This window comes from Solanum stenotomum, chromosome 11, assembly GCF_019186545.1.
Source record: "Solanum stenotomum isolate F172 chromosome 11, ASM1918654v1, whole genome shotgun sequence".
Lineage (NCBI taxonomy): Eukaryota > Viridiplantae > Streptophyta > Magnoliopsida > Solanales > Solanaceae > Solanum > Solanum stenotomum.
The window spans coordinates 4,774,244-4,788,596 of NC_064292.1; the positions used below are offsets into that span (position 1 = coordinate 4,774,244).

Genomic DNA, 14,353 nt, shown 5'->3' on the forward strand with positions numbered 1-14,353 from the left:
ATGATCCAAAATAAATAATAGAAATTTGTGTGGCTATAAATCAATTTATCAAGGGTAAAATAAATATTTTATAATTAATTGTTACTTAATATACAAATGTGTCATTCGACTAAAAATAAAAGTAAGTCACATTAATTAGGATAAAGGGAGTACTATTTATTATCTAACGCATCTCTCAAAACATTAAGTTTAATAAAGTCAAAGAATAAAATAGTAGTATTACTTCTATTATTTATTGTTTCTTAAGATGTGTGCTAAGTCAATAGTTGACAACTATTATAGGACATAGAGAGTTGTATTGTCTACGTCTTATATTAGTTCATTACTTTTTATTTTACACGGTATTTAAGAAATTATAAATAATTTTTTTTTTACTAATTCACCATTTAAAAACTAATTTTATAAATAATGAACACTTTTAAAATGAATTAATTGAAAGGATAATAGGAGTATATGAAAATTTTAATTAATATTTTGTTGATTTAATAAGGTGATCAACTAATTTGAGATAACTATTTTTTAGTATAATTATCAACTAATATGAAACATAGGAAGTATTATCTTATTTTTATTTTTTTCGAATTTGATGAATTTAAATTCATATCATAATTTGAAACTCATTTGCTTATTGTAATATCGTTTATGTTCAGAACAATTTTTTAACATCCATCATAATAGAGTAAGATTGTGAATTCAAATCTCATCGTCATCAGTTAAGACATTGACTTCTAATAGTTCAACAAAAATATAATTTGAAGCTCATTTGCTTATTACAATATCGTTTTATATTCAAAATGATATTTAAATATCCATCACAAATCAAGTAAGACGTTGAATTTCGAATCTCATTGTTATCGAATAAGATGTTGAATTCGAGTTTTACCACATCATATAGAGTTCAAGTCAATCTTCAAATATCGAATCATGAAATTTGATCGAAAAATCTAATCTTCAAATATTTTCAAAAGTCAATTTTGTAATGTTTGAAGCTTTTACTTGCAAAACTTTAAACTTTTTCCTAACAATATACATGTCTAAACCCAACTTTAAAATTTTAAAATCCCAACATAAAAAACTCAAATTTCCAAATTTTTACTTCAAAAATGTACGATAAAACAATCTTATTCATTCCACTGCGATCCATTTACCCTCATTATTATTCCTGACTTTGGTAGAACCAAAAAGCTTACAATAACTAAAGAAGACCATTAATTCTTCCCCCACTAAAATTCAAAGCTTTTGTTATCTCTTTCATTAATACTTCTTCATCTTCTTCTTCTTCTTTTCTCTTTCATTCATCTTTCACCAAAATTTCAACATTCATATCACAAAATTCAGCCATGTTTGTCTATCTCACATATCTTCATCAAAAACCCATCTGAAAAACCCCAAAATCCCCAAAAAAATCCGACCCATTTACCCATTTTCAGCCATGTTTAGCTATCTCATACTACATCAAAAACCCATCTGAAACCAGAAATTGTTCCGACCCATTTACCCATTTTCATCGATAAACCCGACCCATTTATCCATTTCTGTATTTAGGGATAGAGATGTACAAGAACCAGTTACAGGAGTTAGCACAGAGGAGCTGTTTCAATTTGCCCTCTTATGTATGTATAAGAGAAGGTCCTGATCACGCGCCGCGCTTTAAGGCCGTCGTTAACTTTAACGGCGAGAGTTTTGAGAGCCCTCATTACTGCTCAACACTCCGGCAAGCTGAACACGCCGCCGCTGAAGTTGCACTTAACGCCTTATCTAACCGTGGTCCTTCTCACTCTCTAGCTGCACGTATACTTGTAAGTATATATATATATATTTGTATATATTTATTTTCGTCTTTTATTGCTGTACCGTTAGGGTTCCGGCGGCATTTTTGCTGTTCTTCTCCGCCGGAGTGTTGCTAATGTGCGCCGTACGTGTTGACTGTGTTAATGTGCGCACTATCGTCCTTTTTCGAGCTCTGGACCGGAATTAATGACTCCGGTTTATGAGGTTAGTTGGGGAAACTAATGGTATTGAAATGACCAAAATGTCCTTTGTCCTAGTTTTAGATATTCGCATTGAGTGCCGACTAAATCGAAACCAAGCACACACATTTGCTTGTAATGTCATGTTTGACTTTACGAGAGTTAAATTGATTATTTTTAGTGACTAAATTGGATAGATTAACTCAATATTTTACGAATTAAAGTTTAAATACTAAACAATTATAAGATAAGTATTACTTCTCCATTACATTTTACGACTTGATATGGTACTGTCTCTGTCCCTAATTACTTGTTCATTTTTGAATTGACACATCTATTAAAATACAGTGATGGATATAGTGAGTTTATCATTTTATCCATATTAATTATGAAGTGGATGAATTAAAAACATAAGATTTTAAGAAGTTCTACATTTTTTAAAATAATTAATTGATGGAATAATAAGTAAATTTTTTTTGTTCTTTTTGATTTGTCAAAATGGACAAGTATTTAGGAACAACTGAAAAAGAAAAAGTGAACAAGTTATTAGGGACAAAGGTATTTAAGAAAAAAAAAATAATTTTGAAACTTGTGATCTGAGATAATCGTTTAATCATTTCAGCAGGGGTAAAAAGGAGAATTTTAAAATTTAATTGTTTTTAATTATAGTAAGGTGACATTCTTTTTTAGATCGCCTATAAAAGAAAAAGTGTCACAATTTTTTAATTTTTCTCATGTCAATTTAATGAGTAAATATATTTTAAAATATTAATCAAAATTTATATAATTCGACCATCCTAAAGAGAATTATATAAATATTATCACTTTAATTGTTAACTACGAAATTAAATTACTTTGTTTGGTATATTGTTAACTACGAAATTAAATTACTTTGTTTGGTGTAAATTTACCAATGTACTTGTTAAAATGTAGGTGATATTTTTATTTATTTTTTATTTAGAAAAGTTGGGTAATTGAATGTAGTGGGAAAAAGAAAAAAAGAAATTCTAATGGGAAGTTTCTTGGAGGGACCATAATTAATATGGATTTTCTCGTCTTTATACATTTGCATAACAGCTGTTTTGGGTCTTCTTGTACTGTTTTGATAATTAATTTCCTTAAATGAGGGTATTTTAGTAATTAATTATTATATATATATTTAGAAGTTTTAATTTATTTTTATTTTTTATCCCAAGTGATTTTGCATATTAAATTTTGCTACCTACCTTACAGTATTTATTTTATTATTAAAGACCCATAATAAATAAGTGTGGAAATTGTAGATAAGACCTGTCAAATTGGGTAGTAGGAATCAGTCAACATTTGAATTGTGTTTAATAGATATAAATTATGAAATAATTAATATTTTTTGAAGAGGTTATGTGATTAAGACATGATTAAAAATTACTGAGTTCCTACTAATTAATTTATATTCTACTTGATTAACTTGTTGAAATAAGTATTATTGCATTGGGTTAATGAATGTGACAAACCGCGTATGCTCGGGGTGATTTCCTCTCATCTACCTAAATATTGATGGACATCGTTATCTGTTACATGTGTTGATAGGAAGTAATAGGTACTTAGTCGGATACTTGAGGTGTTGCAAGTTGCGTCTGCCACCACACTTATAAGAAAGTGGTGGTGGCATTCGGGGCAACTGTCTAAGCTCAGGTGATTTCTTCCCGTCTGTCCGAATTTTGATGGACAAAGTTACTTAGCTCATCTGTCTAATTCTTAGTGGATGTAGTTACCCATTGCATGCAGGGGCGGAGGTAGCATTCATGATGACTGAATCTAGTAGTTTTAGCCCAAATCATGTACTACAAAATTCTTTAAATACGTACAAGAAATAGCACTTGAGGTTGCCATCCTAGAATTCTGAATTCATAAAGTTTAAATTCTTGATCCGCCTCTATATTGTGTGCTTAGGTACGTGTTTGAATAGTCAAGGTGTCGCAAGCTGCCCCGGTCACTACCTTTATTAAAAAAGATGAATGTGGCAAACTTTGAGTTTGGCACATGTGTGGAAGTTCAGAGGTTAATTAATTTGAATCTAGAATTGCTTCTATATTTATGGAGCATGACAGAGACTGAACACATGGGCATTGTTGACTTTTATCATGTGTGTGAACTCTTGCTCAGTCATATAATTTATAATATTGAGGGTAAGTATATGACATAATAATAATAATAATAATAATATTGGGTTTTAAGGGGGAGTTTGACCATGACTCTTTTGTTTTTTTATTTTTTTCTGGAGTTGAACTCCATAAATCATGTTTGGACATAAAATTCCGGAATTTAACTACACCAAAAAGCCGTTTTTGCTTCTTATTTTTCCACTCCAAATTACTCACAAAAATTTAAAAACAAATTCAATTTCTATTCATGGCCAAATGCAACTATTTTTATGATCAAACGCCCCCCTAAGTATAAGGTATTTGGTTCAGCATGACAATTGGAGAAAAAGTATTTAGCTAAGCTTCATATTTTTGGCATTTGTCTCCCTATATATCTTGGAAGAAGCATCTGCATGTGACTGTCCACTTCCGTGAGGTTTCTTCCATAAATGTCATACTCATTCTGTTTTAATTTGTTTGTCTTAGTTTAACTTGGTACGGAATTTAAGAAAATAAATAAAGACTTTTGAATCTTGTGGTATCTTTAACTAAATATGTGTAATGTACCAAAATGTCCTTTAATCTTGTGATTTTAAACATGTCTACGTGTGATGTTGATATGTAAGAGTTGCCAATTAGGAAACAACATTCTTTTCGAAACAAATGATAAAGAAAAGTACAACAACCAAATTGAAACAAAGGAAGTATAAAATTGGCATATGCTTCATTCTATGTGAGACTATTTAAATGAACAGTTACTTTGATATGGTGATTCTTGACAGATACTAATTTAACTTGAGGCTAGTGAAAGTTTTTGGTGTAGAAAAATTATTCACTCTGTTTTTCCACCTCATTGAGCATACTCCTGCAAATTGATTTGGATCACATACTAGTTATGTAGAGATTCGGTATCTCAAGGGATCCTGGAAAATGTTTTACAGGAAAATAAGTGGGCCTGTATTCAGTATGTAAGCAAAAAAGTATTATCCTAAATGCATATGTATATAATCTTAGACAATCACTACAGGAGATGGGTGGGGGTGCAGGTGCGGGGTGGTGGGGAGGACACAATAAATGTGGAATGGTACTTGTAGAACTTGTTATTTTCCTCATTTTCAAGGAAATAGTTTTCATTGAGAAAATGTTCAAAAAGTTTTGATCAACCAAGCACGAAAAAATTGAAAAACATTTTCAGCAAAATGTTTTTTTCCTCAGTACCAAACACACCCTATACTGCAGCATTGTTTGTACGATGAATTATTCATTGTATAAGTCACTAATTTCTCGTGATGACTATAAGTCACTGGTTTGATGACATTGCTGAAGTTCTGTTGTTTTCTTTGTTGGATGAACTCAATTGTAGGATGAAACAGGCGTCTATAAAAATCTGTTGCAAGAGATAGCGCAAAGAGTCGGAGCTCCTTTGCCTCAGTACACAACCTATCGGTCAGGACTTGGCCACCAACCCGTGTTTACAGGAACGGTAGAATTGGCTGGAATCACATTTACTGGTGAACCTGCCAAGAACAAAAAGCAAGCTGAGAAGAACGCTGCCCTGGCAGCTTGGTCATCGTTGAAACAATGTAAGGCTCCCACTCCTTCAAGATAATATTTACTTTGAGTAATTGCGCAGAGTTTTATAGTCAATATGTTCTGCATATGCTGCTCATAATCTGTGTAACGGTGCACGGAATTTGTGTGGTAGTAGGTTCATACGTGTTGCTCCTTTTTATTCCGGAAACAATATGTCTTTGCTGCGGTCTCTTTATGTTCTGTATTGCTAGGGTATATGATTGTCTCTGTGTGACCAATAGGTCACGGATTTGAGCTGTGTATTGAGCCGCTCATTCTTGTGTCAAAGCAGACTGCCTACATTACATCACACCCCCCTTGGGGAGACCCTTCCCCGCACCCTGCATGAATGCAGGATGCTTTGTGTACCTGGATGCCCTTTTATTACAAGTGTATACAGTATCTGTAACTTGTAAGTATCAGCGATTGGAGAGGAAAAGGTTCTGTATATGTCACTGCTAATTTTTATATATTCAAATACTTCAGTATCGTTCTCCTTCGTCTTTTGGAGGTTTAGCCACTGTAACCTTTGCACACAATATGTTAATGTAGAAGAAATAGGACAAGGGAAAGAAAGAAAGAAAGTAGTATTCTAATTGTCAATCAGGCCTGGGATAGATAATAAGATGAACTATTTAAAAGATTCTTATCAATTACCTTAGTAAGCAACGTGAATTTTGTTTGTGTTAGATACTGAGATGCTAGAATACGTGAGTTTTTCCATTTAAAGCTGCGGCACAGTTTCCTTTTCCTTGTAATACATGCAGTCATCTGATTCTTAGCTAGTGTTAACTTGCTCAGTCTGATTTTCGATTGAAAATTTCAACAAGAATTGGGAAAAAAAGGTGGAGGGGGGAGGGGGGTGGATACAAAAAGGTCAATACAGAAGGCAACTAGTTTATTTCCTTTATTCCCACCAAACCTTTCATGTAGAGTCTTATCCGTTCACCTCTTGCCCGCAAGAAAATTCTCTAGCTCATCGGATGAGCAGCTTATACTGTTGCATCTACAGCCTATTGCTTATAGCTCATATTCTCATGCTCATTTGATATATAGAATAATTTGTGAGATTCAGGTTAATCCTGAAAGGATGGTAGTGTTTTTTGGCTTAAGGAGTATTGATGAAAATAAACATTTACCAAAAATATAAAAGCGGGAACTGTACATTCTATCTTTACAAGGTGGTGTAAGGTCTACGTACACTCTACCCTTCTCTGACCCCACTTGTGGGATCACATTGGGTATGTTGTTGTTGTTGTACATTCTGGCCTTATGGTTTAAACATATTTGACTGGGAATCAGACTGGGATGCATAAACATCCAAAGACAGATCTTCACACTAAACCAGCGCAAATTTTCTTGATACATTTATGCTTAAACTAATCCAAACACTTTACCCGAAATTACTTTTCAACATCTAAACCTAAATGAAAATCCAAATGCCACCTCACTTTACATTTTCGTCTTTAAGATCATGTTGCTTTTTCGACCCGCCTATCAGAACTTAAGAGCTTCTGGTTGGCTCATCCATCATGGAAATGTGTTCTGTTTCTGATGATTCCTTGTTAGTACAAACTTCCTTTAGCTCCTCATTATGCTACTTCATATTATAAATATATTTACATAATTGCTTCTTTCTGAAAATGTGGAACAAGTTTCGCGGGCAATAAAAGGTTTGTTTCTTTACAGTGGCACAGCAAGATGCCAGTTTATCATCTGAACTGGAGAACAACGACGAGCAGGAACAGATCAGAATAGCAAGAGCCTTACTGAATTACCGTTTGAAGGAACAGTTAGAAATGGCCAAATCCGGCAAGGTTCCAATACCATTCCAGAAGAAGTTTCCAATTCCATCTCCTCGACCATCAAGTCCACAGCGTCCTGCAGTCACGACATCCAAAATACTCCCCTTAATCTGCCCGAAAACAGTTAATCGTTACAGATCGTCCTCCACGACAATAAATGACAGCCATTCCTCATTATCACAGCCGCTGCCCCAATCACAAACTTCCTCATCAGAAGGCCGCACAGTTTCCACCCGGATATCTCCTGCTCCATATATGCCAGTAAGACAATATACTAGGACACCTTACCATGGTATTGCTCCGCCTGTTACAATTAGAACAGCCGTGCCAGTTTTCTCTGCACCACCTCGTCCACAATCTACCGGATGCCCAGCTCAAATGATGCAGGCCCGACCAGTTCGAGTTGCACCACCTGTCTGTATTAGGCAGGCTATCCCGGTATATGCTGCTCCACCAGTCAAAAAGGAAACTGTGGCACATGCTACTACTACACTAAGCAGGCCATCAGCTCAACCTGAGGAAACTGTGGCACGAGCTACAACTGCTCCAAGCAGGCCCTTAGTTCAGCCCAAGGAAACTGGGACCAATGCTGGCACTGAGGTTGATGAATCAACGGCAATGAAGTGCTTGGAGGAGCTCAGTTTATGACAGTGGCTTGGTCCTTTGAATCTACCAATACCTATGTCAAACATTTTTGTTGTCTTCTTTTAGTGCTTGGTGCTTGAACAAACAAAGGGAAATGAAATGCTTGGGAAGTTCAGAGAATGATAGTAACTTTGGACATAGTTAAGCTATTGATATCTATGTTAACATTTCTGTATCTACTAGTATAATTTTGCTTTCTTTTGTTCCCTTTCCTATTTCAATGTTCCTTTCTATTTCTTGTGCATGTTGTTCCATGCTGTGTTGTGCCGAGGGCCTACTGGGAACCTCTTAGGGGTAAGGTCTGCATGCGATCCACCCTTTTTCAGAATTCACTCGTGGGATTACACTGCATATGTTGTTCCATTATCCAAACTCATATTTGATGCAGCTACGATACAACAACAACAGAGATACAGTGTAAACCCACAGGTAAGGTCCGAGGAGGGTGATGTTTAGACCTTATGAAGGTAGATTAATTATATACAACTTTACCTTGCATTTTACTAGAACCTATTTTCATGATATGAACACTTAACTCATAACCTCTTTGATCACATAACAACAACTTTTATCGTTATGTCAAAGCTCCCCTTACGTAACAAGATACTTTGCATTTCTCTTAGAGATTGTTTTGATGATTATTTGAACTTATGACCTCTTAACTACATGACAATAACTTTTATTGTTGCACCAATACACCCTTTCAGTATTGAACATAATTACAGAGCTTTGGGTTCAATTTCGAGCTCGAAAACTTCAAATCACTTACTACCTTACTAGCAAACCCTGTAGAACCACAAAACCACCACCAACAACAAGAACTTACTGGAGTGTACATAGATCTTATCACTACCCCGTGAAAGTAGAGAGACTGTTTCTGAAGTACTCTCGTAATATTACAAAACCAAACATTTAAATCAAAGAACAAGTCATAAATTTTTCACCCTACTTAGTCAAATAAAGGATAGAACAACATCCTATTAATCAAATGTGACTCTGTCTAAATCTTCTAACACAAACCTAGAAAGATAGCACAGTACATTATGGTTCAGTAGCAATAAATTCTTTGGCTATTAAATTCAAACAGAAGCAATGTATGGTCTATGGACCCCTATATATTGCAACATTTGTCCAATATTTAATCAAAACTTCTATTGTCCTTGTAACAATAATATAGGAAACATTTTTAAAAAAAATTGGACCATTTTTATGATTGAACCATGAGAATACTCATTTGGTAATTGAGTTGTGTTCTTCATTTATTATGTATGAAACTACTTCTTGTCCTTCAAATTTATCATCCATTTGTCACTTGTGGACAATACTCCTTCATTCTTAATCAGAACTCTCGAGTTCAAAGAATCAAAATTGTTGGGTATGGACTACAAAGTCGCTTTTATGAGGAAGCATTTCACCCTTACTGTGGGACTTCATGATGTGAATCCAAATTTAATCGAGTCCTTGTAATGTATTTAATTGATTAATGGAAACTTCAAATAGAGTTGTATTCTAGTGTATAGGGAAAATTTGATCAAAATATTCTTTCATTTAAACATGGCTGAAACTTTTTTATGATTGCTATACTTTTGTTTGTTTGTTTTCACTCGGTGTATTGTACTTGTATTGAGGCTCAACTAAATTTAAATTTGCGTAAAGGCTCGAACCCGAAACTTGTGTGTAAGATTGTTATGCATGGGCTCCCATACTACAGCCACCTCTAATAGAGTGACATCTGTCAAGGTATTAAAATCTTAGGTAACACTACATGAAACACTACAAAATGTCTTTTTCCTCATGGATCCCAAAACCAATATAATGGTCACTATAATAATTGCAATTTCATCTCATCACCATAAATGTAAAAGATTCAAATTTGTATTTTTATAAATAAAAAAAAAAGTGAGAATATGAATATTCAATTCAAGTTATTATTATTTTAAAAAATAATGAGTATGTAATTTAGAATCTTTATAATTTTATTTTTACAACCTTTGACACAATCAAAAGAGAATAAGCGATATATTCTTAATATCTTTCAGCGCCTATAAATTCTGAGAGAGAAGCCTAGAACAGTAAAATATATAAGAAAAAATTATCATTAAAAAAACTCAGTACAACTTTATCACTAAAAGAATTTAAGCATTCAATCTAAAACTTCAAACGATATGAGTGAAATAATATAAAATTGGTATATGATCCCTTTAAAAAAACTTTATTATATATAATTATAATAATATAACAATAAGTCAATAAGGGACAAATGATATTTTTTCTAACAAAAAGATCCTTACCTGATCTCTTTACCCCATATTTAATGGTTAGTGGACTTAAGCTTTATGGTCGGAAGGTAAATTTTATAAATTGATCACTTTTTAGTTCTTATAATTTTAAAATAGTTATTATTATTGATTTTCAGTTTCACAAGTAAAATTTCAGAATATTATCGTAGAGTTTTTCTCATGAAGTTTTTGATTCAATCAATAACATAATCAAAAAGTGGTCAGTAAATGCTATTTTTAGTGAATTTCAATTTCAGAAGTACAATTTTAGAATATTATCGTAGAGTTTTACTCGTGAAGTTTGTGATTTAATATAATGACATAATCAAAAAGTGGTTAGTGAATGTTATTCTTACGAAAATTAATAGGGTATGAGAATGGACGTAGTTCACATCTAGCCAATGTTGAGATCACCGTTTAAGTTATATTTCAAATGTGTAAAAATTTACAAGTTTACCCACTTTAAAACAAATGTCTAAAGTTTCATATGGTTGAATTAAGTTTAGAGTCGTTTTTACTTAGAGCATTTAAGCAAAAAATATCTGAATTTCAGTCACATATAAAACTTTAGAATATGATTTCGAAATTGGTACTTATTGAAAAAAAACAGCCTATTTACCAAACACGAGATAGAGGTAAGATCTGCATTTACTTCATTCTTCCAGACTCCACCTATGAGATTCCACTGAGTATATATAATTGTATTGTTATTATCAAGGGTTCATCAAAAATGACATCTTTACCTTCACGTGATAGGGATAAGATTATCGAGGGTCCATCGGAATGGCCAAAATATATAGTGTGATAAACAAGCATGTCATATCCAATGTGTAAATGGTGGGCCCAAATTTGCACTTCAACAACACCAACCCAACTCAGCATTCTATTGATTCACGCAAGATGGGCCCATTTATAGGCCCAGATAGAATTGGGCCCACTTAAAGGTGAGGACTTTGATTGGACCATAGTGGGGCCCGAAAAGGAATTAAGGAAGCACTGGATTTTATTCCTTTTCTATGAGAAAAGGAATGGCTCTTGGCAAAAGTAAAGATGTGAACCCTCCACCCATTACAAATATTTTTTTAAAAAATAAATAAATAATCCCTCCTACTCAATATATCTGACACCTTTCGAATTTTGAAATTCAAACAAATCTTTCCTTTACTATAATATTTTCATATATCTTTTAGAAATTCTGAAATGTTGATTACTGTGGCTTATAGTATCTTTCCTCGGTTGCCTTCGTCTGGTAGGTCACTCGCCCTCTGTAATTTCCAAATATGTAAATTTCATTTCAAATTTTCCAGTCTTGATTCTACTATCAAAGATTAAACTATTTGACTTTCGAAATTTGAATTATATGTATAAATTGTGATAAAGATTAATTGGGGGGGGGNGAAAAGAAGGGGGACAAAGTGGAAGAATGTTAATCCCACCAATCTATCTAAAAAGCTAAAGTTAAGATTGTAAAAAAAAGAAAAAAAACACAAAAATACAAAAAAACCTATGTTTGACTTTGGGCAATGCTCATCATAAAACATTGATTGTACAACAAAGAAATAGGAACTCATATTGTCCCTATTATGGTCCTTCCTAGTCAATCTTTGTAAATATGTCATGTCATTTTGGGACATTCTCTCAACAAATTTACACTTCTTTAGGTACCATCTTTTTTAACATGTTGCTTTGCATATAATCATTCTTGTTTGTTGAAATTTCCCTCAATTGTTTTGTCATATCACAAATTGATAAAAGGAGAAACATAACATGTTGAATCTCATATGACATAATAATACAAAATTTGCAATGATACTCTTATTGAATTACTTAGTTATTATACAAAGTTGTAATGTGAGTTGTTCAATATGACTTACTTTGTTCAAAATAATTTAGATTCATCATAGGTAACTAATATATTTCAAAATGAACACCGAATTTATTATGCATTACTTTAATGAAGACACGGGGAAATTAAGCAATCAACCTCACATACATAAAGTAAAATTAAATTGTTGATCTCCTAGCGAAGAAGGGTGTGAGAAAATAACTTTTTGATTTCCTCTGATATTTATTAATAATACAGTTTAGACAAATATTTTAGAAACTACTTTTGTTATACATGTTTCGAACACTAACCTCAATGTGTTGGACATAACTATTGAACTAACAAGGACCAATGCTCTCACTATTTTGTATTTTTTGCATTATCCACATAACAAAAGAGTATCCTATTTTAAATAAGTACTTACAAACATGAAGAAAAAAAATGTCAAAAAGGTTAGATTCTTTTACTTTGAAATCTTAGATGTAATTTGCACTTGGTTTAATGTTTTCTTGGGATTGAGGTGGAAACAAAAGCAAGTTTTCTTTAGAGGGTGGAGTTGAATTCAAGCTTTCAACAAATTATAGCAATTTCAAAGAAAAGAAGAAGTTTCAATCATAGCATATATAACTTTGTCAACTAATTTTGTTGAATTCTTAGCCCTTCTTGGAAATCAAATCAATAAAATGACAGCATAGACAAGAGCTAAAACTTTATGTAATGTCTGTGTGGTACTAGTAATGATCTCATCATGGATTGGTCAAACTAGATGTCCCTCTATATTATTTAATCATTTCATATATTGTAGTATAGTGGCTCGATTAATTTTAATTTGCATCTAATAATTAAGTTCACTAATGAAGTAAAGTATTTCTTATTCAATGTTGGATTTATAATTTCTCTCTTTGAAAAGAGTAGCTCCATTCGATTCTTATCAAGAACCTTAACATTTTAAGGGATCGAACCAGGAACATAATGCCTCTCTTCACCCTCACCAGCATTTTCATTCATCGTATTATAATTTTTTAAAAATTATCATCTTATATTCAAATTTGATTAGTCTAACTAATAATTTAGATTCACATCAAAAAAATCGTTTTATATATGGATGACCAAAGACTTTGAACCATAAAAGGGGGTGCATTTAAATTTTAATGGGTAGTTGAAAAACTCATACTAATAGCCGACTAATTAGTTGGATTAGTTCTATAGTGAGTCTAAACAAAAAAGTGATTTGGTAAGATCTTCATTAAATGAAATAATCACTTTTATGTATATTATTGTACGTACATCAAAGTCTTATATTTAATTTAAAGTTAATAAAAAAAATTATAAATCTCTTAATAATGTAACTTCTTTTTAAAAAAATTGTGCTTGTTTAGCTTAAAACATGCAATAATACTCATACTAAGAGATATTTGGACGGATTAGTATAACAACCTGATTACATGGAAAGATTAGAAAAATAAATCTCAATAAGTAATGTCGTGGAACGTCATGCCAATTTACGATCTTTATTCTTAGCTACGACTTATGAATTTTGATGATCATAAATATTCGATTGTTATTGACAATACATGTTGAGTCCATAAATACGCATGTGAATATTAATAATAGATCACATGATAGTAAGATAAAAGAGAGAGTTTTTTTGAATTATCAAATTCATCAACATAATCCATACTTTTTTGAAATTGATTATATTCTTTCATGAAATGGCGTTATTTGGAATATTGTAATATTTCGTGAATTTATTGAGTAAAGACAAACATTTCATAAAAAGTAAATTAAATTGGTCATGAATGAGTGTGTTGGTTGGTCTATAAATAGAAAGACCAATTGAGATTTCATAGAAGCACTTAAAAAAATTGCACTATTTTTCAAATCTAAAAAGTGAATTCTCAAACTTAAAAATGAGAGTATTAGTGAATTAACATTTTTTTTAAATATAGTTTAAAAGAATACTCACCAATAACCCCGTAAAAATCATAATCGTGGATGAATAATTCTCTAAAGATAGTATTCTACGCGTCTCAAAACATCTCAAAACAATGTTAATATGTTTTTGATGTATTTTTTTTCTCCATCAAAACATTTCCCCCAATTTATTTTACTTTTAAACATTTTGAATTTGCCA

General features: G+C 32.3%; 1 protein-coding gene across 1 annotated transcript; it reads left to right on the forward strand.

Annotated features, from left to right (window-relative positions):
• The first annotated feature begins 1,183 nt into the window (after positions 1-1,183).
• On the forward strand, positions 1,184-8,307 carry LOC125843690 (double-stranded RNA-binding protein 2). The gene is made up of 3 exons (XM_049522864.1): positions 1,184-1,799; positions 5,457-5,676; positions 7,355-8,307. The coding sequence occupies exons 1-3, from the start codon at positions 1,554-1,556 to the stop codon at positions 8,116-8,118; spliced, it is 1,230 nt and encodes a 409-aa protein (XP_049378821.1). The 5' UTR covers positions 1,184-1,553; the 3' UTR covers positions 8,119-8,307.
• Positions 8,308-14,353: the final 6,046 nt, after the last annotated feature.

Excerpts from the sequence above, each read along its gene's own strand:
- LOC125843690 (XM_049522864.1), top strand. The coding sequence starts at position 1,554 with ATGTACAAGAACCAGTTACAGGAGTTAGCACAGAGGAGCTGTTTCAAT. Across the intron at positions 1,800-5,456 it reads CTCTAGCTGCACGTATACTT|GATGAAACAGGCGTCTATAA; the intron begins GTAAGTATATAT and ends ACTCAATTGTAG. Across the intron at positions 5,677-7,354 it reads TTGGTCATCGTTGAAACAAT|TGGCACAGCAAGATGCCAGT; the intron begins GTAAGGCTCCCA and ends GTTTCTTTACAG.